Source organism: Gallinula chloropus (genome assembly GCF_964237585.1).
Source record: "Gallinula chloropus genome assembly, chromosome: 23".
Lineage (NCBI taxonomy): Eukaryota > Metazoa > Chordata > Aves > Gruiformes > Rallidae > Gallinula > Gallinula chloropus.
Genome location: NC_140108.1, coordinates 3,874,289 through 3,898,759, shown reverse-complemented (window position 1 = coordinate 3,898,759; position 24,471 = coordinate 3,874,289). Strand labels below are relative to the sequence as shown.

The following is a 24,471-nucleotide window of genomic DNA, read 5'->3' as shown; positions in this document are numbered from 1 at the left end:
CTTTTATCTTGGTACATCTAATCCCAGTCCTTCTCTTTGGCAGCTGTATGCACAGGGAGATGGGAGCGCTCAGACTTCCCAGTCCTCCACATACTGGTACCAGTCAAAGCATCAGTGGCAAGACTTTTTCTGTGATTAAGGGATTTTGCAAGAAAAAAAAGTGTGTTGAAGTTGCTATGTAGATTTGGAGGTACTTAATTTCTGAAAGACTGGAGGTTTCTGAAAGGCTTGCCGATGGGATTGGGAATGAATGCCACCCCAGTGACACCAGGAGTGGGGCCAGTCAGGCGATGAGCTGTGTATGGACCGAAGGGAGGGCTAGGTGGCTGGTGTTCTAGGGGCTGGATGGTGAGTGTGTTGAATCCCTTTCAGTGCACTGCTCCCCTTTGAGGGTGTTTCCCCAGATACCTGAGTTGTAACAGGTACAATTAGAGGCTAAGATTGGAGTGCCTGGCTGTACAGAGAGTTCTGTGTCGGTGGGTGTCCTGGGTGGGGAGGCTGCAGTGCAGTATGAAATAGGAGCTCTTCAGCTGATGCCCAGCGGTCTCCAGACCTCAGATGAAGTGCACGGCAGCGCTGCCATTACAAGATGATCTATGGTCTCTCTTTATGTACTTATGATTATTACTGATCATCTTAACAAACAGGTTATCAATATATGAAGTACAGAGGAAGTTAATTTATATTATTCTGTCAATACCAAGGTCACTTTTATAACTAAAAAGGGTCGGGAGCAGAAGATGGATGGATGGTATATGCCCAAAGCCAACCACCCAATCCATTTACAGCACTGCCAGCAGCATAGCTTTATCTGTTAACCAAAACATTGCACTTTGCTCCTCAAGATGATGTTTTGCTCAGATAATGAATAGCTCCAGATACTTTAAGTGATTGCCTTAGTAGTTCTGTGGCAGGCAGGATTTCAGTTGATGGCCCGACGCTCCCGTGCTGCTCCTGTTTTCTCTGCAGTTAGCTGAGGATGTGACTAGTCTGTGGCTCAGCAGCACAGTGTCAGAGGATCCTGTGTTTTATCTAGTGTAGAAGCCTGATGGGCATGTTTCCAGGACTGAAGATGAGTACAGATAATACAGAAAATCATCATTCACTCCCACTTTTCTGTCCCACGTGTGCTGTTACGTGTTTCTCTTCTGGGAGGCGTTTCATGAAGTGACCAATATACTGGACAGGCAACTCAATTATTAATTGGGACTTGCTCATCCTTCCAGAGTCCCTTTTGTGGTGTGAAAGGGGGGTGCAGCGGGCACGTTCTTGCCCTGTAAATGCTTCATCTCTGCTCCAAGGACCTTGAAGTTCTCATTCTGTGGAGCTGGCGAAACCTCTTTTCTTGGAGCAGCAATAGCAAATAGCTGGTTGCTGAAGGTGACACTGGATTGCTGAAATGGGGAACAGGAATAGAGGGAGGTTAGATGTGGCGCCATGTGAAAGGGAAATGCATCTCTAACTGGGATCCAAGAACATGTGTAATGAATGAAATAGGTTTTCTTTTAGCAAAACTGCCAAACTATCAAGTGCATTTCTCATGCTCATTAACACTGGACTTTTAAGAACCCGATAAGAATGCAATATAAAATCAAAGAGCCCCTAAAGACTGGGAGATTATATTTAATACTCTGCTATCACCAGTCCCTGAGTGCTTGGCAAGAGGAACGGTGAGATTTACTAATCAGTACCCTCTCCTATTTGTCTTGGCTGAAGGTCTCAAGTCCTCAGCCTATTGAAGTTATTACAAATGCTCTCCATTAGATGCTGTTTGACTTCCTGGTGTTTGCAGTTGATCACAATGTCATGGAGGAGTTATGTCTTTAAAAGAATGAGTCAGAAGTCGCGATGCCACGTATGCAAATCCCATGTTTATTCTCCTTCTCACAGTCCTTGCTCTTAAAAAGACTCTTAATGTTCAACATTCGTCCACCTTCCAGTGACAGGAGATTTATGGATGCTCAGAAGTTTGTTTTACTGCACTAAGAATGTGCTGTTTCTCAGAGATGACTTAGGATGCTCCTTTCTTTTGAACACCCTTTGGAATAACCTGTGATACTTCACCTCTGCAAACCGCCTTCTGTCCTCTGGAAAGCTGGTGGAATTCCTCAGCAGAGCCTTGTGGGGCATGAGGTTCTGAGCAAGTGCAGAGGAGTTCCCCAGGGCAGATACCAGACCCTGGGCCACAGCTCCCTCTGGGTTTGGAACATTTTTCATGCAGTGCTGGGCCACCTTTTTGTTCAGACTTTCAACTGAAAAATAAACGGTTATAAACCGGTCTGTGGAGTGCATACCACGGCTTCACAGACTGTTACTGGTCCACAAACCACAGTTTGGCTGCTCCACAGTGTTCCCAATTGTGCTGGGGTTGCCCTTAGCAGTGAATGGGTGGTTTATTCTTTATACTCCTTTCAGCCCTTGGCTTGTTTCTTGCCAGTCGGAGTAGGGCTGTTCATCCTCCTTTGCTCACTAGCCAGGAGAGGAAATTCTTCCTCTCAGACAAGAGCTTTCCTCCCTTTCCTCTTCATTCCAGGCACATTCGTTTCAAATTTCCAAGGCCGGATATTAAAAATTTCCTCAAATCAACAGGGCTTCTTGCATTTACTTATTCTAGGAAATCTGAAATTTTGGTAAATTGTTGTCCAAAGCACTATGAAATCCTTGGTTTTTAAAACCAAGCCTAAGAGAATGAATTCTTGAGTGCTGAGGTGGCTTTCTGCAGGTTCCTTCTCCTTCTGGCTTAACTGTGAAAGAACATAATCTCTGGGGCATTGCTGATGTAGGGTGGTTAGCTGGGGGGCTTGAAAGGGCTGCTCCAGCTCCCAGATGAGAGGTTTAATGGCACACCGTCCCCATCCCAGGGTCAGCCCCTCTGCCAGCTGCAGAGGAGGTTGGAGGGTTTGAGTAGGTTTATTCTTCAGCAGGTGGGACAGGGATGGGAGAGCTTCCCAGTGGAAAACCAAGTGGCATTAAAGGAACTCAACCTGGCAATCCCAGATCAGGTTCATGTGTAGTTTAGATGTATCTTCTTTACACCTGTGCTTGTGTGGTTCTTCTGTCCTCATGAGCACACGTTCCTTCGAGGTCTGTTGCACAAGCAGCATCAGAGCACTTTTCAGTCAGTGCATTTGACCCACATAGATCATTTCTGACCTTTCCCAGAGCCTCCACCTTGAGGGTCTTGGGATGGCAGTGTTTTAAAGGCAATCCTGGGCAAGGCTTCCCTAGCTGTGTGAGGATGATGAGGCACCAAGTATCATAAATTGCAGTGGACAAGGAGCTTTGGAAGCTCAGGTGAAGAGTGTCTGTGCTGGAGGGACAAGCAGAAATGCAAACTGCTGGTGGACACATGTACACAGAAAACATCTGCATTAAAATAATTAACCCAGCTCGTTGTCCCCCCCCCCAATACTCAAAGTACATCACAGACTTGAGCACAAGCTGTGGCAGCTCAGGAAACGCTTTTTGGCTGTCCCATTATTCATGCAGGGAAGAGAACGGATGGCTGCGTTGGTGTTTCGGGGCTTGATGGCTTTGGTGACATTAGGTCAGGTTATTAGTTATTCCAGTTTATTCAGTTGGGAGGCTGACAGTCTGTTAGTGAGGGCAAAAGGTGGCGAGTGTTGCCACTGATTTACCATGTAACTTCAGGCAACTCCAACCACAGACCTCAATTCATCAGCTTTTTGAGTAGAAACTTTTCTTCCATGGAGAGTCCAGAGCTTAAAAGTGTGCTGTTTGGTGGTTTACATGTATGTGGTGGTTGTTTGCAGGTTAGTTCACCAGATTTCAGGTGGGTTCTGGGTGCTGGTGTGAAGCTGTGCCCTGCCCAGGGCAGTGTTTGGATGCAGTTACCATGTGGTGCAGGAGCTCTGGTAACCTGTATCCCATGGGAGAGGCTCAGACGTGGTGCTGGGCTTCCCAGAGGGGCTGGCAGAGCTGCAGCTGGGGTGACAGGGCTGTGTTTGGCACAAACTGCCTTTCCAGTTGCACTCCAAACGCAGCGAATGGTTCATAAAGAAACACCCTTCCCTGCTCCCGCATTGCTGTGTGCCCTTGCCGGAGCTGTTAATGGTGGAGCTGATTAGCTCTTTGCTGCTGCAGCAGCAGCATTTGTCAATAGAATGAGTAATGGCTCTTCACATCCTGGGCAAATAGCAACGATGAGAAATACTTCATGAGCCTGGGTTGGTTTTTTTTGGTGTAAAATTGTCCTCAGGCACCAGGGAGCAGGAATGTTGCTGTGAGATTGTTAAAGCCGGACGGGGATGGCCATAGCACTGCGCATGATCTCGGGATGCAGTAAGGCCAAGCGAGCCAAGGTGTCCTCACAGGCAGCTGAAGAGTCCTTATTTCCCACCGACCTCCCCCCGTATCCCAGGGATAACCTCTGCTGCGCCCTGGATGCTGCCAGATCTCCTCTGGGGATGGAGCTGCTGCAGCACTGCGCAAGGCATCCGGAGGTGGGAATGTCTTTGAATACCTGAGAGGAGCTGTGGTTCTCCGTGCCAGAGGGCTGTATCCCTCCTGGAGCTTTGTGCTCCTGGCCATCCTCCAGAAAAGCTCTTCAGCGTTCCTGTTTCTAGGAATTTCGCTGGTACTGCTTGCTTGCTTACCTGGCTGGGTCGGGGCAGCTCACAGGACTTTGCAAGATTAAATGAGGAATAATTAATGGAAATTGTAAAAAACAAAGACAGTGAGGGTGGCAGGACCTGGGTTGCAGGGTGGGGAGGGATGTCCCCATCACGCCAGCTGCAAGGCACTCTCCAGGGATGGCAGATACTGGGCACTGCCTGGAATACTGGAGTGCTTGCCTGGCTTTAAGCCTGACTGGCTTCAGTGGGGATGTACTGGGGTCTTAATGAAGGATGGGATGGTAACGAACAAGGGCATGAAAGAAGCACTGTTAGCTGTGTACCCACTGCTGAGGAGTTACTGGGTGCTCTCTTCAGTTACTGGGTGCTCTCTTCAGTTACTGGGTGCTCTCCCCTGTCTCCAGCTTGCAGCAGGCATGGAAATACTTCCAAAGAGTCAGGATTCATGGTGGTGGAGCAGGGACAGGATCTGGCCTGCTGTCATCTTCCCCCGATGCGTTGAGCTGTGCCTATTGAAGTTGGGATTTGGGTTTTGGGTGGTTTTTTTTTAATGGCAGTTTATCTGAGCTCACGGAATGACTGGGTAACGTTACTATTTACATAAGCTCATTGTGATCTGTCTCGGTAATGTAATCAAATTAGGGTTAACTGCAGCTGGAGAATGCCAGCTTGTAAACTGTTTTTCAAAAAGAATCACATGGTGTTACTTGACATGTTTAGTATACATTCAGGAGGCTTTGCAAAAATTCTAGCACATCCCTAACTAATGGGAGTCCATCAGGGCTCTGCTGCCACCAGCTCGCCGAATCCAGGGGACGGGACGCGGTGACGCTCATCAGCGGTCGGAGGAGATACACCTCCAAGCAGATCCCTAAACACGAGGCTCTCTGACGTGGCTGCTGCTGACATGTTGTCTTTCTTTTGGCTAAAATCAACAGATCAGTTGATAGGAAAGGCATATGGTGTAAATTTGAGTACATTTAAGAACATCTGTGTTAACTGCAAAAGCGCAGCCCGCTGTGCACGTCAAGCGCTGTATTTAGTCTCGTGGCGTTCGCAGAAGATGAAGTCCAGCCTGAGCTAAAATTACCCAATGAGTAGGTTTTCAAAGTATCTTTTGTTATTCTTATTAATAAACATTGCATCTGGTACTTACTTCCCCTCTTTCTGCCCCTCTTGTGTAATTAGGAGGTGCTGCTTGTGCCACGGTCCCCAAGTTCTCTTGTTGTCTCAGGGGATGGTTGGTGTCCCTGGGAGCTCTCACAGTGCCAGGGGACCAGGTCTGGCTGGAAAGCTGCTGTCAGGCTGCTGTCACTCCATTTAGAAAGGGCTCCCACAGCCCAGGGCAGTTCCAGCAGGCACCCGCAGTGCCCTGGCTGTGGTTGGGCAGAGGGGGTTTTGGTCTCTGTCCTCTATCCCTACACACACACCATTTTGATGTCAAACTTGCAACCTGTTCTACCAATGTGGGCAAAGAGGAGATGTGGACACGTTCAGGTTGTGGGCTGTCTCCCAGCTCCTGCAGAAAGTCTGTGGCAGAGCGTAGTGTCATAATGTTCCGTTTGGGATTGTAATTCTTTCTTCTCCATAAAGGCAGGATGGCAAATCCCATATAAAAAGAGGTCCTCAGCTCCCACGACTGCTAAAATGCCTTTTCCCACGTGTGAGTAACTTGAGTGTGGAGATGGTCCCATCACAACAGAAATTCTTCATGAAATCAGAGTCTGTTTCCTCAGAAGTTCTGTAATACAAGGAAACAGAGAAAATACCATGAAAAAATAGCCAAAAGATTGATTTTGACCTTGTCAAAACACATTCCCTTTGGGATAGTCTGAACGAGCAGTAGGGTGAGGAGCCACCGCTGCTCCTCCGTGGAGGTGCCATTTTTGAACATGTATAAAATACTTTTTACAGAAATTCTGTTCTCTGAGAATTCTGAAATTTGGGATCTGCAGTGAGTCCAAGGGATAAAAAAATAAATACAGGTTGAGAAAGAGAGCTTGCCCCTTGAGCACAGGTCTGTCCAAACCAACAAAAGGAAGCTTGTGTTGGCATTTAGGTTCAGGCTCAGGAATTCCTGACTCTTAAGCCTGTTTATATAGGACTATACCACAGCCCAATTTGCACTTCATTTTGATTTTTTTTCCCCCCTCTACGTTTATGGTTCTGTTGAACGGGTGGATTATGCACTCCCAATGCACATACTTAACCAATTGTATTTAAAGATTTCTTTGCATATAATAATTGCAGTTAAAGGTCTTCCTTGGGAAGCAGCAGTGTTCCACGAAGGCTTTTAAGTCGTTCAGCAGAGGCGTATTTATGTTACAGCTCTGGAAGCTTCCTGGCCCGACTCTCGGGAGGCTGTTGAGGGTGGCTGGTTCCTGGTGAAGGGACCAGAAGCTGTGAGGGCTCCACTGTGCTCCTGTCCACTGGTGCTTTCCCTTCCAGTACTGCAGGGCAAGGGGCTGGCGTGTGTGGGTGCACACGTGGGAACACACAGGGGTTGTTGCTCTGGGGTCACCTCTCAGCTCCCTTCGCTTCCAGCTGCTTTCTGAGCCGCAGTCCCAGGCTCTCTAAGGGCTGCTCTGAAACCTGGAACGGCTCTGGTCTCTCCCAGTGGCAAACAGGACACATTGTTGTTCCAGCTGAGCCTGGAGATACCTGCCAACATTTTTCAGATGTGTAGTCAGTCGCTCTCACCTGGGCATGGTCAGAGGGGGCCAAGAACTTTGTGCCCAAGCCTTAGTGGTGAAACGCATCCGAGCCTCTTTGGCCCTCACTGCCTTTTCCTGTAACGTCCTCTGCACTGTGCAGCCCTTCTCATTCACCCTTGGGTTTCCTTGCACCTTCCTCTCTCTCTCTTGGAGCTTTTCCCCACTATTCTTTGGTAGCCAGAATACGTTGCTGGGCCTGGAAGTCCCAAGAGCTTGACCCCACTCTAGCACCTGAGCCTATGTTTATCTGAGGCCCCCACTGAGGTCAGTACTGGGGTGCTTGGAGTCCTGCTGCTCAGCCGAGTCCTTGCAGAGGATGTTTGTCCCGTGCGATACGAAGTTCAGGCACTTGACCTCCCTGAATGCCCGCTGACCTGGAGCTAATCTGAGGTGGAACACAGCAGCGTTTTAATGACTTGTATCACCACACCTCTGTTGGAGGAGGAATTAAGGAGCTTCCTGAGCAGCTGCTGGAAGCACCGAGGTAGCGCAGCATCCTGCGCCCTGGCCTCAGGTCGGTCCCTGATGCTGGGATGCAGCTGCTGGTGCTGTGGAGTTCAGGGCTGAGCACCTGGTGACAGGAGGAGAGGGCATTGACGCTGGTGAGGCACAGGATGCCTCTGGCATTGTGCGGGGATGCTGGGAGTGCAGTTGTCACCAGGCCTGTCCCTGTCACTGCTCCTCTGACAGGACAGGGTGAGTGCTGGCAGCTGGCTTTGGTGCCCTGTTCTGGGGCTTTTGCTTGTGGAGAGTATGCAGGTCTCCGTCCTCTCAGTGCCCCTACTCTGCTTTGCTGGCTAGTTGGAAGAGACACACGTGCTGCTCTCATCTGCCAAATCTAAAGAAATTATTTATAGAAGGTGCAGTAAATCTTAAAATGTGTGGGAGAACATCATAATAGTTCTGGTACGAGCCTTCCATCCAACTTCCACAATGGCTGCGTCGCTTGGTTGTAGTTGAGAGTTTTGTGCTCTGAACATAATGATGAAAATAATGATTATGATGATAAATAATAATATCTTTCCTATTTTCTAACATTCTTAGTTGCAGTTCAACTTAATCTTTTTTTCTTCTTTGTTTTTTTTCCCAGCAAATACTGACTGACCCTGAGGTGACCTCCCAAGAGGGCAATATCAAAAAGGTAGGACACGTGTCAATCTTACAGTTTTACTGGCTTTGAAATGCACCTAGATGCCTTTTTCCCTTTCTGCTTTTGAGCAAAGGTGTCTCACAATAGCGTGATGAAGGTTTTCCAGTATTTGCTGTTGCTTTTCTGGATTAAGTGTTGTGGTTCTACTGGTGTGTTTGTGTCTCTCTGTGATTCTAGTGCTTGTGAATAAGAAAATGATAGTTTGAAGTGTTCCTTGATTCAGCTGCAATATGGACAGCTACTGGTCTAGATTGAAAAACCTAATTTACCTCTTTTCCAGTAAGAGAAAATGTTGGTCCTTTGTTAAGTGCTGAATTCCTAGAGGTCACCCCTGCGTACATGTGGCTTCTGTGAAATCCAAGGGCAAAGGAATTAGGTGTAGAGAAGGATAAGATGTTCCTCACACGATGCATTACAGGTGCTTTTTCATGATGCTTAAACTCTAATACTGACTGGAGAAACGTGTTCCACACACAGCCCAGCTGGATAGATGTGTCTGTGTGGTGCAGGGCAGGCTCAGCACCACATGTTTCAGTAGCCTGTCTGCTGTTCTGGTTGGGGTGCTCTCTGTTGCAGCAAGAGGACATTCTTTCTGGGGCTGTCTCTTGGTTAATGGCTTTACTGGAGGAAAGTGCTACAAGTCGGGTTTGATTACAGCCCCTCTGGATGTCTGGAGGTGGTGGGTCCCAGTTGAAATAATGAGCTATGAAACTCTTTTCATATGCAAGTGTCTCCTAATGGGTCTCTGCAGCCCCGTCCATAAAATACCAGTTTGGGAAAGTGGGAAATATTTTAAATTGGAATTTGCAACCTCTGCTGGCTTTGTGCCCCCATTTAGGCAAGTTTCAATCCTGTTCCTGAACTCTGAAAGCTCAAAGGAAACCCTGGTTTCAGTCTGCCAAACAAAGTGAAACTCAATACTTGTCAGGCTCCGAACTTTGCTTGGGAACAGAGGTTTCCACACGCGGCCGGTGCGGACGGTTCTGTCCCTCTCATGTGGAGAAAAATAAGCTTTTATCTTAGCGAGCCAGGCTACCGCCAGGACCCGTCCTGTGCCCACGCCGTGACCTTGCGAAGGACCCATCCCAACACTGCTGAACTTTTTACCTTGTTCATCTCCATAACTCACTTGCTGTTTGTCTCTGCCTCTGTGGGATCCTTTTGTCTGAACAGACATGGTGACAAGGTGGCAGGTTCTTATTATCACAACGCACTTAGCACAGGGATGGAGTAAATTCTCTGTGGTCCAGGACTGCTCAGCTATTTCTTTCCCAGTCTTTAACTGCAGTATCAGAAATAAATTTGGCATCCCTGCCTCACAGGGTCTGTGGTACCCTAAAGAGAGCAGGCTTTGTATGGAGCGAGGGTGGGAGGAATGGTTCAGCTGGCAGCTTTATATGTTCAATACATGGGCTTGTATTTAAACTTCATCAGTTCTGTTTCAAAGGAGAATGTTGCAAAAACTGCAGGCCTTTGAAAAATCCCGTGTGCCTCAGTATGTTCCTGTGCAGCAGGTATAAAACCGGACAGTTATGATATTTGACAAGAGGGGAAGGAGTGGCCTTCCACTTCTGTCTTTTAAATGCATTGTAGAGAAGCACTAGTGGGGGTTTATGAGGTGATAAATTTATTGAAGGATGGGCAGTAGGGTTTTACAGCTAGGGTGAAAGAGGTCAAAGCGGTAAGGTAAAGAGTTCAAGTCTAAACTTTATGGCTTGTGAAAAGACTACTGCTAGACAGCTTTTCACTCAGAGCAAAGCAAAAAATAAAGGATGAAAAATCATTCTGTAGAGTTTCTGCAGTATCTGAAAGCTGTGTGTAAGTAAAAACCCACTGGGAGAAGATTTCCTCTTGCCCCGTCTCTGAATCATTCTGCTGTCATATCCCCAAAGACACAATAGTGGGGATTTGACTTCAATTTCTTCCTGGTCCTTCAGAGGGAAGTTGGTGGTGAGGAGGTGGCTGAAGGCAAACGTGGCTGTCGCGGGTGGGCTGATGGAAACTGGGCAAAGTGGCAGCCATAGCAAATGGGTTCCATCTTTCCAGGGGCTGCCTTGACTGGTGGCTCTATCACAGGCTCAGATGTGAGTAGTTGCAAGAAGTAGGGAAGAAAAAAAATCCCTGGGACAAGGAGAAAATCAGTAACTGGTAAAAATAGAGAGCAGGGCAGGGAAACAGTGAGAGGTAGAGAGAGATGTGTAGGAAGCAATCTCTGATAAAAACCTGATCCCAGTATTATTTCTGCTGCTAAGCTGCTAGAACAGAAATGCTTTATTATGTAACTTCATAAACCAAAAGGCAGTGAAAAGTCTGAAGACACCACATAACAGACAAATATATCTATATAGTGCGTTATATTATATTTATTATATTATTCCCTACTTTGGCTTGGAGCAAAATGAGTATTTTGCCACAATGCCCAGTATTTTTCAGTCGTTGTGACTGTTATTTCTGCTGGGACCACTAACACCAGAAAGCTGATGTGTGTGTTAGTGGTGGTCTCACAAGGATGAAGATTTCTGGCAATATTACTGCAGGACCTATGGCTGGGATCATTCCTCTGTGTCCAGAATGTGCTGTGCCGTAGGGTGAAATGTTGTACTCCTACCAGGGTTTCCTTTTATCACTCTTGCTGATATGTAGTTGAATTTGCACAATCCAGTTTGGTTAATTTTAAATAATTGAGCGTGAAATTCAGGCAAAAGTGGGAGACTCACTTTTTGTGGATGAATGTGTGCACTGAGATGTGCATGAACACATAGGCTGTACCTGTGGGGATATTGTGGGTACACTGTCCCACACTCCCCAGCGCCTGTTTCTTCCAAGCCATCTCCCTGCAGCCTGTTTATTTTGCTCAGAGAGCAGCTCCCATGTTCCACGGCTCCGAATTTTCAGAGCTTCTCCACTGCATTTAACTCGTGGGGGAAAAAAGGGCTTGTTACCATTATCTTCATTGTCATTTTGATTTAACTTTGAGAGGGAGCTGAAAGATGTAGACTTCCTCTGGCAGGAAGCGGGGCTGGTGCCGTTACAGGACACCTCTTTTCCCAAGGAGCCAGCTAGGTGGGTTTCTCTCTCCTCTGAAAGTCACTTTGGCTGATGGCTGGAGATTCATATTGAAGGCGTCTCTGTGCACAGAGCTCGTAGCCAGCCTCCTCTGGATGGGCTGTTTTTCTGGCTGTGGTGACAAGAGACCTCAGGGACTTCTCTCTTCAGTAGACTCTCTATTTAGTTTCTGTTTACTTAGAGGGAATAGCCTGAGGGGCTACTGGAGAGAAAACATCTGTGGGAGATAATCTATAGAGTTATCTATCTATCACTCTTGTCGACCCTGTCTCCCTTGAGAGCAAGCTGAGAGACTTGTAATAAAAAGGCATCGCTGAAGAGGCTTTAGGGACAAATAAAGAGACATGTTAAGGGCCAGCTGAAAAAGGATAGAAGACATTATTAAAGCTCAATAGCCGTCTTATCAAAATCCAATAGGATAGGCATTTGGCAAAAGGCTTTAAATTTATTCTTTGACTTTCTGGAGAGCTTGAATTTATCCATTAACAAGAATGTACTACACAGGGAGCGGGAGATGCTATCGGCTTCAAAAGAGTGGGATTCAATCTGGTGCTGCACAAAACACCACAGCCAAAAACTGAGGGCAAAACCAGTTTTTTCCCCCCACTTTGTCTGACTTCATCCTCACGTTGCAAAACACTAGAAGCTGCTAATAGAACGCTGATGACACAACACACTGAAATTCAGCACATTTTTCAGCACATAATTTATTCTCTACTCCCAAATCCCACAGATTATTTTTTTAAAAAATAAAGTTACTGTGAGAAACTGTGAGATGAGACTGTGTCTCAGAGAGGGGCGAGTAGCAAGGATGGGAGTGAGGTAGGAGGAAAGCTTTTATTCCTGCAACAAGAAGTAAGAGGCGAGTAATGTTTTGTTACTGCAGATAGAGTGGGATAGAGCCATAAATCTCTCTGGGTTGGTTATTACACACAAAACGCTACAGGTCACAGGAACCATCTGATACTTCAGGAGCACATTGTTCACACAAGATGATTGATTGATAATTATGATAATTTGCAAAATGATTATTTGGGTATTATAACCATAGTTTGTCCCACTGGATTGCTGTGAAGACATTTTCTATATCATGGGCCGTCAGAAATGGCCTCTGGCAACAAGGGATATGGAAAGGTCTGGCCGGTCCGTCCCAGTGGGATCCCTTGGACTGATGAATGATGACCCAGAGGAGTAAGAAATCAGACTTCAATAAGCAGTCAGGAAGGTAGTTAGAGAAGAGCAAGGGAACTGTTAACTGTCTTTTGTGGAGCAATTACTAGCTGGGCCATAGGCCCTCAGGCCCGGGCACAGTCTGTCATAACATGGGACATGCAGAGGGATTGACCTGGAGATTTCCACTGGATGTATGTATTACCTACAGCTGGTGGAGGGGTTCCAAAACTGTGGGTAAACAGTTACGAAGCCCCAATTTCTGTGATGTTTCATCATCTTTCTGTTCTGTGTACTGAAGAGTTACCCCCCCACTTCCCTTCACCCCAATTTTAGAGGGTTTAAAACAGCCATCATCCTCCCTGATGATGTGTGCTTTTAGCCAGACTGAATTATGTTTCAAGTACCACCAACTTTTGTGTGCTGAAATTTAGCCAAAAGGAGGGGAGAGCCTCTTCTTCCTCTAAAATGTACCCAGCTGCTGGGAGTGTGAGGCTGGTGCTGGTGGGAGGTTTGGGACACATCACCCCCCCGCCCCCAAAGATTGTGTAACACCCCCCGGTTATCACAGCTAAAGGCCGGTTTCAACACGATCGCTGCCTTACAGTTACTATTTCAGAAAGAGCTTTAATTTGCTTGTTTTATGGGTTGTATCTCTCCCAAATAAAGGTATGTTTAGCTGCCACAAACAGGGGCCGCTTCGAGTTGATTTTTATAATCTTTTCCTGAATAGACTTGCGTCATTCCAATAAGCCCTGGACAAAAGAGTGGACAGTTGTCTGAGAGTCTTTTTTATAACATTTCTCTCTTTCCATTGTTAGAGAGCTGCTAATAAAAGGACCAGGAGTCCATTAATTCAGTGAATGAACATATAGTAAAGTCAGTTCCCTCTTGAGAACAATAATGTTGCGGTCAGCTTAGGTTTCCATGGAAACTAAGTACTTCTGAGAAGTTTGCATCCTTGATTTTGCTGAAATGAAGCACGTAAAGTTAAAAAAAAAGGGAAAAAAAAAGGTGTAAGGCTGGCACAGGAGAGTCAGTGAAGAAAGGGATGGTTAAATTATTTTGCAGGAAGAGCGTGGTGCGTTTAATTTCTGTGATACGTGTGCCTGGGCTTGAGCGTGTGTGTGATGGATGGGCCCATCGAGAGGGCTCCGGGGGCTTTGAACCCGTAAATCAGGCCAAGTTAAGACGACTGGCAGTGGTTAAGTTTGCTCTCTCTGTATCTCCAGTATGTTCCAGTCAACTACACCCACGTGCATCCAGCAAGGTGTAAACAGACCTCGGCGTGGGTCTCTCTTCCTGGTGGTGTCAGTAGTTTTGGCATCAGGGTGGTTAATGGCGATTTACCATGTAAATGCAAAGTGTGGATACGGTGTCAGCTCCTCATACAGTGCCAAACAAAGTTGTAAACGAAGAGTTGGATCCCTTCCCGTCTAGGTAAGCCCGTAGTTAAATCAGTGCAAACCAAAGAGCAGCGATGTTGGTTTCTTTCAGCCAGCATTTATAACCTGCTGCCTTATTTTCTTGAATAAGGGAACTGCTGTAGCTCAGAGCACCCGAAATGTGTGGCTGCCCTATTTATACACGCTGCTCCAAATGACACGTGTCCCTGTTGAACAATATCTCTGCAGATAAAAGTGTCCCTGTAACTCCAGGCACAGGCAGTGAGGAGAGGTCACCTTGTCTTCCTCCAACGCATCTCAAACCTAAACGGGCTTTTGGAGTTACTAACAAACCGGCTGCGCTCCCTTGTCCCTAATTAATGGCTCCTTGTTGAGAGAACACGTACAGGGTCCTACGTGAAATTAAAAGCCCCTGAGTGTTTGTTCATTTGGGGCAAGATGTGTTTTTAATTGTTCACATACCTTTGAGCTCATGGGCTTTTTTTTTCCCCCTGCTAACGAAAGGAGCTGCAGACTGAAAGGCTGGCATTTACCTACCGCCTGAGAGGCGATTACTCGTGAAATAATATTCTGGATGATTAGGAGGCATTACAGCCTCTCCTCAGTTTAAAAATGCCAGAATGCCCCAGAGATCCCCATGAATCTGCTGCCAGCCGGCCCCTGTCAGAGCTGAAGGCAGCACTGTCTGGAGCCCAAAATCAACTGCAGGAAGGTCATGTGAAAGAAAATCCTCAGTCATCAGGAAGCCCTTGGCCCCGTGGCCTTTCTGACATTTTCTGACAAACCTTAAATCACCGGAGTAGACAAAACATCACAAATTTTGGAATGATAGCCTCTGGGATTTCAAAACTCTGTGTTAGCTCCGAAGGTAACCCCCACCTCGGGCCGCTCTGCGGTTCCTCCCTGGATGAGGAGGGTGCCAGGAGGTATTCCTGGAATTAGGTCTGGATTCAGAACCGCACGTGGGCCGGGCTGGGAGCTGTAACCGATACTGCAGCCGCCGAGGGAGCCGCGAGCGGGCGCGTTGCCACCAGGTCTTTACGCTGGGAATATCCGTCAGTGGTGGGAGAATGGATTGTGCTGGGCAGGACAGGCTGCTGCTCCAGACTGGAACTCGCAGTCGGGATTTATTGTATACATTACATACATCACAGAGGCCAGATGGTTCTGTTAATACAGGCTGTGGTCGTGAGGTGTGCGTGGCTTTCGGTTAATCAGCTATTAAAGGGAATATGTATTTGGAACAGAGCTCATGAGTGAGAAAGGAAAACCTGGACAGTAATCGGGGAGGGGAGGAAAGAAAAGGAGAGGGGGAACAACAGGGAGAGTGACCTGAAGTTGGCTTTTAGGACCTATGGTGCTGCTTTTAAAAGAGGAAGAAGAAGAGCCATGAAACAGGGAACTAGATGCCAGTCTCCTATAATTAAATATATATATATGTATATCACAGCAAAACCCAAAAATGCTTTTGTTCCTCTCCCCACCCCCTGTATTTTGCTCTGGAAACATATCAGGGCTTTACAAAGCAGGGAAGGTTTGACTGTTGTCCTACGCACGTTCCAGGAGTGCAGTGTATTTTGATGGTGCCAGTTAGATGGGGTTTTAGATCACATGAGCTTTTTATGAGATTATAAAATATGTATTCTGAAAAAAGCCCAAATTTATTTTTTCATTTGGCAGTTTTGAGAGTAAAACAATTACCAGAAGTCAGCTCTTTGGTGATGGTCAAGAGTACCTCCTGTCCTCACCCCTGCAGCTTTCAGCATGCAATAGCAGCTCATTGTAAGCAAATTAAGTTCATTCCCTTTGCTCTGGGTGGAAGGTACGGTGGGTGCACGAATGCTGTATGCTGAACCCTCCAGTGTAAAACCAGATTTACTTGAGGGTAATGAGAACATTTTGGCTCCACACCTTAACAATCATCCTCAGTTGGGTTTTGCTCAGTGGGGATGTTTCTTCTCACAGCATTGCAGGGTTTCAAAACTGTATTTTGAGTTGGACCAAACATGCCTCACTCCAGCCTCACTGAGTTACACTCCAGATATACTTCCTTTAACTGCTGTTAAAGTATTTCAAAGTATTTCTGAGAATACTTTGGTTTAATCCAGTTGTAACTCTTCAGCACAGTAGTTCTGCGATGGGGAGTCACTTTTAGTCTTTGCTTTAGTTTACATCTACACGGGGAGCATTAAGTCAGTCCCCTTAGGTTGTCTGGTCCCAGCCCTACAGCTCATGCAGTAAGGACCAGCAGTCTTTCATAAGTAGATTGTGCCCCCCTTAGGTAAGATAATTCCTTCAGGCTTGTTGTCTTCTCATGACTACAGTGTGTCTTCCAAGTTTCAACGTAAATTTATTCCTGGCAGTTTATATTTGCTGGTCCTTTTGCCAATAAAAACTTCTCATTTGAATGGTCTCCCATCTTCCATTCCAGTTCTGATGCTCACCACGTGCTTATTTGTTCTTTCTTTTATGAGCTGAGGGCAGACAGCATCCTATCTCCTGCGAGGCCAAGCCCAGTCATCGGTACCGCCCTTGGTAAAAGCTGGGCAGCCCTGGTGTATGGAAACATCAGGCTTTTAGGTCATACTCATTTTTCCAAGACATCCCTATATTGGTGGGTGTCTGATGTCTACAGCAGTGGCATCCAGCAAAATCCCACCCTCATCCCACAGCTGGGATGGTTTCAGCAAAGTGTTTTGTGTCTTGATGCCCAGATGGCTGTTCATGCAGCTGTGTGATGGATTCTGCTTTTTAGAGTTATTTCAGGCCAAGGAAAGAAGTCCTAATATGAAGAAGCATCCATTTTAATTATTATTATCCAGATAACGAGATTTTCTCAGAGTAATGAAGCCAGAAACCCAAGGTTTGTTATTTAACCCCAGTGTGCGTCTGTGTTATTTCTGAACATGGATAGAGGCTTTAGCCATTTGCTATATGGATGTTTGTGTTCTTGGGACTTAAAAGTGTTCCACAGGCAGAGGCTGGAGAGATGGCCACGACTGTGAAAGCAGATTATTCTGAGAGGGTTTTAAAGGGCCCTTGTTGCTGTGTGATAGGGAGGTTGGCACACAAGTCACTGGTGGATGTCGGAGTTTCACGGTCTTGTTTGGTTTGGAAACTCGCTCACAAGTTTGGATGCATCTCTGAAATGCATCAGACGCCTTTGGTCTGAAAAACACTGATGAAAACCTTGCACAGGATGCTTTTTTAAAATTAATTTCTTCTAATTCCTCACGCTAACTGGGCTGGAAATGCCCAAGAAATGGGTTTCCTTGTTGTGTTTTCTCTGTTCTGTTTGTAACGCCAGCCAAGGTCTTAAAGTGTTAGCAGCTTATGCACATAAATAATGAGAAAAGAAGCTAATGGATTTTTTTTCTTTTCTCTGAAAGCTCAGAAATGCCTTAGAGCTGGACAAGGCTCCGGGTACATGTTTTCCTTGCAGGGGTTTAGTGGGCAAAGACAACTTCTTTTAGTGTATCTAAATGAAGCAGAACCACAAGTGCGTGGACATGGTCGGTGTAGTAAGCAGATTCCAAAGAAGACTAGATAGTAAACCAATGGTAAATATAACAAACACCACACTCGTGTGGCAGTGAGTTACTCCAAACCATGAGGGATAGCTAGAGAATGCCTGATTGCAGCGCTGGTAGGTCTGGCCACTGCCTGGAAGGGCCTTGGGAGGGATGCAGCCCTGTGCAGGCCTGTGTGAATGACACGGAGCAAGTTACTGTATGCTGGAGGAGAACCTTTAGTAGTGTTTTGAGGCTTTGAAGAGGGAGGATGTATCTTTCAGATACGTGGTTAAATTCACATTTAGTGTCAGTCAGAAAATGTGCTGGGCTGGCTTCGAGTGGGAAGAATCTGTTGATCTGTGTCATCCTGTATCTGCTTGGTCAGTTGGTCCTGTGCTTTCTGGACTCTCTGTGATGCTTGATGTATCAAACACTGACCTGTAGCAGCCATGTGTGTTACTTCTCTTTCCATTTGTGATGAGCCAGACCCCCCTTTTTGTATCCCCCCACTGGGGTTTGCTGCTGGTTGCATCACTTCTCCCCTGTGGTTGTTTTCCCTCATCTGTATTCACTGTGCTTACACAGTGCTCCCCCTTTTCATGCCAGCACAGAGCATCAAATATTTGTTTGATTTTTTTAAATACCTCCCTGTGTGAATAACCATTTCCTTCTAAAAAAAAAAGGCAAATAAAAAATCCCATCGAGCATCTTAATTCTTGTCACAACTGCCCAGCTGATGTGGTGGCAGAGGGAACCCCTCTGTGAAAGCAGCAGAAAAACTTTTAAGTAAATAAATTTGGTCTGATCGTGCTTCTACTGGAAAACTTCTTTAAGATAAGCAGATGTCATTCCACAGAATGAACAGCTGATGCTAAAACTCATATTCTGCATTAACCTGCATGCTGTGCCATGCAGCCATCAGCGTGGGACGAGAGGCAGCCAGCCTTGGAGCAAGGAAGGTTTGGGTTGGATGGGAAGAAAAGTGGAATAGGGGAATAGTTTGGTACCTGGGCAGACTCTCAGGAGGAGATAGAGCATCTGCTGTTGCAGGCTCTGAAGAGGTACAGGCAAATACCTGACTGTGTTAGAATAAGGGATAGCCTGGATGGCTTCCTGAGATCCTTCCTAGCTGCTGGGTTTTTATGGTGCTGCTGTTTATCTTGTTGATCAGCGTGAAAGCAAGAGGTGGAGGGACTGGACCTGAACCTGTCCTTCCCTGCTCGGGGCGGGCAGCACGTGTGGGCTGGGAGCGTGCAGCACAGCCTGGCTGGGGCAGCAAGTGCTTTTCTTCTTATTTCAGACTCTTTTGCTTCTCTCTGACGGTGCCTGGTAAGTTTTGTGCACTTTGTGTTCAGTTTTCCTTATCAGGCGAAGTTTTTTTCTCCGTTTTCAAGTGGCTTTGGTGCTCAGGAAAGCTGGCAGGTGAAGAGAAAGCTGGTCTGGAGGGCTGAAAGTTACCTCCTAAACTGCTCTGTGGTTGAGTTTTCTAGTATGGAAACTAGTAGGTCTGGATTCTGAACCATGTATTTATACACACCTGAAGCAGAGAAACCCAGAGAAAAAGAAAGGCAAGGGGAAAAAAAAAAAGACAAAGAAAAAATACCCCCCAACTACTCCACAAGGTGTCTTTGCCACTGTGAGCCAAAGTTCTGAATTAGTATTGTAAGGGAAGCCAAGGATGATCGAGTATGGAATGATGGGTGCAATAAAGGATAACAAATGAAGGAGGAAATGCATTCTGCTCTTATAAAGAAGATTTAAGGTGTCAAAATATTTTTCGGTTTCTGCATGGAAGTCATTTGTCCTTGTGGCTGACATTGCTTGGTTTCTATGTATCCTTGCAATGGGTGGAAACATCCTTTAACTGCCAGACAGCACTTACCGATAAGCCAGCCAATTAATAATGTTGATTTGAAAAGCCCAAGAATAGGTGAGAAAGCAAAGTCCTTCGGTAAGTCATATTTGCACAGTATTAAGAGTCCCCTTTTACCTGATCTAGTAAACATGGTATTAGGAACCCTGCGCTATTGAGAAGTTGAGAGACTATAATGATATGTGTAACTGATAATTGCCACTCCTAACTATTCAGCACCCACTTATCATGCCTTTTGTACATACATACCTTTGAAATAGGCAGCACATGTATTTCTCGTTCCTAACCACTGATGGGGTGATTTTTCTTCCCCTGGTACACTGACCTATTTTATCAAAGAAAGAAATGTGGAAGAGGAATCAGTGTGTCCCACAAAACTGGTGGCCCTCACATTGCAGACGTTCCCTCGGGTCTGGATGTGCAAACAGCAGCCGTGGTGTTTGCTCAGCTGATGCTGTGTGCTGCTCCCTGCATTGTTGTACGCAGGCACTCGAAGGACAAGGTGAACGATGGAAACAAAAAGCCATCTCAACCTGCCAGCAAAGGCAAAAGCGACTCACTGAGGGAGTTGTAACTCATTCCACACGGCCACCACGTGTCACCTCTGGTCTCTGGCAGGGATCTGCCGAGACTCGAGCAGCAGAAGGTACGTGGCAGCAACACACAGACCTGGTCTTACCCACGAGGGAGCCTCAGGCAGAGTGGAAGCTGTCGACTGGCACCAGAACGTGCTCCATCATCTGTATCTTTGTATGTTCCTGCACTCTTCAAAAGGCCTGGAAATGGAATTAATTGGAAGTAGATGAAGCTGTTTGATTAAAGGGCTTATTTGTTGCCTAGTCTTATGTATAGGTATAGAAATGCAATTAGTTTGAGAGTGCCATTAGCAGTGTCAGAGACCAGAAGTAATAGAGCTTAACCCTCCCAAGAGCGGCGGCGTAAAGCCCCGTGTCCTTCTGATCCCTGAGCGCGGGACCTGCAGCGTGCTGGCAGAGCTGGTTTTACCTCTTAACTCTTTCTGTGGTGTGGTTTCCAGCCAGAGCCATCCTGTTCTGGGAAAGTACACACAGTGCCAGCTCCTTCCTTCCTGCTATAGACGGGGTGGAAAACAAGAAGCACAGCAAAGGCTTTCCTTAAGAGATGCAAAGGAGATGGCTCTGTCAGCACGGCTCTGAGGATGGAGGGGAAAGGACCCCAGGAGTCCCTGCATCCCTGTGGTTGCAATGCAGTGGGATTAAGGAGAAGGTTCCCAAAAGCAGTGGCATTGGGGTGTTTGGGTGCTGGGCAGTGCTGCTGCCTTTAGCAATTTCACTTTATCAGTTGTTGCCTAAGTTCACGTAGGTGGCACTGGATGTTATCAGCATTTCTGGTCAGAGGGCAGACTTTGGATGCTTCTGTTTTAGCCAGTGTTGTGTAGTCCTTGTGCTGCTGCTCTGCTGTCTGTTGAGACCTCCTAGTGTGTCCAAACGTGCCAGTGCTTCACTTGACCTGCTTGAGTGACGCTGGAGGTGCAGTGTTTCTGCCCAGGCCATGGTGTGGTGCTGCTCTTTAATGAGAACACCCCTGATTAAGGATCCGACTCCACAGTTGTTCACTGCCCGCTCACCGATGGGCCCCGGTCTGAAATACTTTAACTCCTTCTGGGAGAGAAACATCAGTGTCTGTGGTACCCATCACGTCAGACATTGTTCCATAATGTCAGGCAAGGTTGGAGCAAACCCACCCCTACCATCATGAATGTATATATCTCTTCTTTCCCTTGAGAAAGTGTCTAGCTTTAGATGAAAAGAAATGCACTTCATATTTCAGCTGATAATGAGAAGTTAATAAAATTGGGATTTTGTGCAATGCAGGACCTCTGACATCTTAATCTTTATTAAAGAGACTTAAACTACCAGGAACTGCTGGTGCTGACTGGCACAGCCAGACTCAAGAAACACCAGGAGAGACTGGTCAAATGAACTGTTAAACAACTCTTCCTAATCCATCAGGAAGAAACAATAAGTGCTGGAAACATCTATTTACCATGCATCAATCACGCTTACCTAAGCAATTTCTAAGTAATTATACTTCTGTTATATAGTCCCTGGGATGAACAGTCCAAATGAGGCTTTTGCTTTATTGCAACAAAAAAAATGTACTTTGGTTGACGTGCCGACTGTTGTTCCACGTTCTGACAGAGCAGGGATTTTGCTGGGTGTACCTCTACTAATTGTTGTGCTGCAATCCCAGCTGGAATTCAGCTGCCTTTCCCTTTGCAGCCTTGACAAAAGGAGGAGTTTGAAATTTATAAGTGGTGGAGATTTGGTTTGTTGAATTTTGCTGTGTCAGTAAAATAAGGTACTTAGCTACATCTTGGCGAGCTGGCCCATGGGGAGGTGATATTTGGGGTTGGGGATATTATGGTTGATCTTTGCTGCATTAGAGCTTACTGCCTTTCCTCTTTGCATTCTTACCTTCCTCCTTTGAACTTGTTTCCTTTCTTGCTTTTGTCCAGAAGCATCCGTGGGGGTGCAGAGGGTGATGTGCTTCGTCCTCTGATGGTCTCCAGGGCAGACCAAGCAGTTTACATCTTCTCTTCTTGCTCCTGATGCTGAAGGCTTCAAAGTTTTTTGCTTATATTTTCCCCAACCAATATAACAACACAGACTGATAGATAAATTAAGGAAGAGCAATTTGTATCTCCGTTGTATACAGCTATACAAATATGATATCCTGTGTCTTGTTGACCTTTGATGTTTGAACATCGTGGAGTTACAAAAACACATTTATATCTCTCTCTATATCTATCTATGTGTGTGTTTTACAAACCCATCATTGTGTGGGGCTTTGAAATGTTGTTTTCTAATCCACTCAGAGAAAGGGGAGGGATAGAGTCTTTGTCAGTATCCAAGCAATTAGGATAATTAAAAAAGAAAGCTTATTGGGTAAACATGCTCTTAGATTGTGACCTCTTAATTAATGGACTACAGGGAGAAATTACAGCAGTGGCAAGATAATTAACACATGCATTTAAAAAGAACTGTTAGACAAGGGTATTATAGGATAGTAAGGCACAGATTTGAATCACCGAAGGACTATGGAGGTGAACAAACACGGTTGAACAAGACAAGATTTGCATGTATGAGTGCCCCAGCACACAGAGGGAGCAGATTAGGGTAACTTTGTTATCACATCTGGGTGGCTCTTGTGGTACCGCGTTCCCCTCCGGGAAGGGTTTGAACAGTCCCAGCTGATTTTTGTGGTCTCCACGGAGGACAATTCGCCCACAGAATGCGTTGAGTGTAATATAATCCTGATCGTGGCTGCTGGAGGGTTGGAACCCACCTGATGTGGGTGTTGGCAGCTGGCTGGTGCTGCCAGGGATGTGGGAAGGGTGGGGGGTGTCACAGTGAGGGACCTGAGTGCAGCTGTGCTGCAGCATCCTGTGCTCCTCTCTGCTTTTCTGCACATTTTAATTCTCATGATCCTAGTAAATGCTGGAAACTCTGTCAGTCATCCAAAAATAAAAGTCTGGGACCCAGATTGTTACTTTCAGTAGTGTCTGGTATTCCCAGGAGAGAGAGGGGGGAATCTCCCATCACCTCAGACTTTCTGTGCTTTGAGATCTTCAGCTTGGTAACATCGTGGGCACACGTATGCTTTTCTCTCCCTTCATCTCTGTGCTGAGGCAGCGATTGCAACTGAAACCTCTGAAAAATTCCTCAAGAAAATAGAGACTTGGAAAAAGGGCTGCTACATGTTTTCACATGTGCACAGGTACCGTTCGCACACGGTCAGAGAGGGCTGCCTGTAGTGCCTGGGTAGCAAGACTGCTCCCCAGTTCTGGCCCTGGGGCACTGAGGAGGAGGAGGAGGAGGAGGGACTCCACTCTCAGCCCAAGTGTGGATTTCATGGGTTTCTGGTACTTCCAAATATCCTGTTGATGGAAGGAAGCAGGTTATGCTTTTCTTAGCTGGAGTAAGCCCTTTGGAAGGTGTGGAAGATGGTGAGGATAATGCACCCCAGAGAAGAGAATGTGAAAAAGGGTTTTGGGAAATCTGCCTTAAAATCATAGCCTTGTGCTGAGGGGACAGGGGCGATTGTCACCCTGCCCTGGGCAGAATCAGGCTGTCCCTAGGTCCTGCTAAGTCATCACTGCCCAAAGTACTATGGGGCCACCTTAGCTAGATGTCCCAAATGAACAGGGTTCCACTGCACCAGCACAGTCAGTGTGTCAGAGTGACCCACTCCCCTGGCATGGTTACCCAAAAAACCTGTGGAGGTCTCTGAGCCCAGTGCAAGGGGGATTTGACTGTGCCAGGAACCCACTGATTTGCATCCCCCGCAGGAAGCAGGGAGTGCCGGGACTGGAGCCTGAGTTGGTCTGTAGCTGTCACCCCGTGTGATTCCTGGGATCCCTCAGTCATCAGCAGTTGAAGCTGACCCCTCGGAGAGACAGACCGGCAGTAAACAGTCCACTTCCCTTCTGAGCTCTGGGTAGCTGGGGGGAAGCAGCGCGGCCTTTCCCGCTCTGCGCAGCGATGGCACCCACAGGTCTGGGATTCACAGGCTTCCAGGGGGAAAGCGAAGGGGGATTTGTGGGGTTTGGGCCCTGTGTGTGCCTCTGGGTCCCAGCAGCTGAGCACAGTCAGTCATCACCTGCAGCCCAGGCTGGCTGACATACTCGCACCAGACGTGGTCGGATTGATGTGCTGCTTTTGGCCATGAAAACCTTCTCATTCTCTGCTGTGACACAGGGGGCTGTGTGGGCCCTGTGTGGGATCCCTCAGGCCGGTGTCTTTATGTGTGAGTAACTTGTACCCAAAATGGTGGGGAGTCCTTAGGTATGTGATGGTTACCGGTGGTGGGTCCCAGTAATTCAGTAACCGTGTGACTTGGGGAACAGCCTGTCCCTGGACGTTGAGGAAGAGGAGTGTGTCTCTCTCACCTGTGGTGGTTATTCCATGTTTTACAAAGAAGGGCACAGTTACATGTAAAGATGG

At 46.7% G+C, this 24,471-nt stretch overlaps 1 protein-coding gene across 2 annotated transcripts in view; it reads left to right on the top strand.

The window, feature by feature from the left end:
• The window catches only part of PRDM16 (PR/SET domain 16), a gene marked incomplete at both ends in the record, with an annotated part of 286,316 nt that overhangs the window by 148,276 nt on the left and 113,569 nt on the right, over positions 1–24,471 (top strand). For both annotated transcript variants that reach the window (XM_084274611.1, XM_084274610.1), the window contains one exon: positions 8,400–8,450. In XM_084274611.1, coding sequence (XP_084130737.1) covers positions 8,400–8,450 — 51 coding nt within the window. The remainder of the gene's footprint in view (positions 1–8,399; positions 8,451–24,471) is intronic.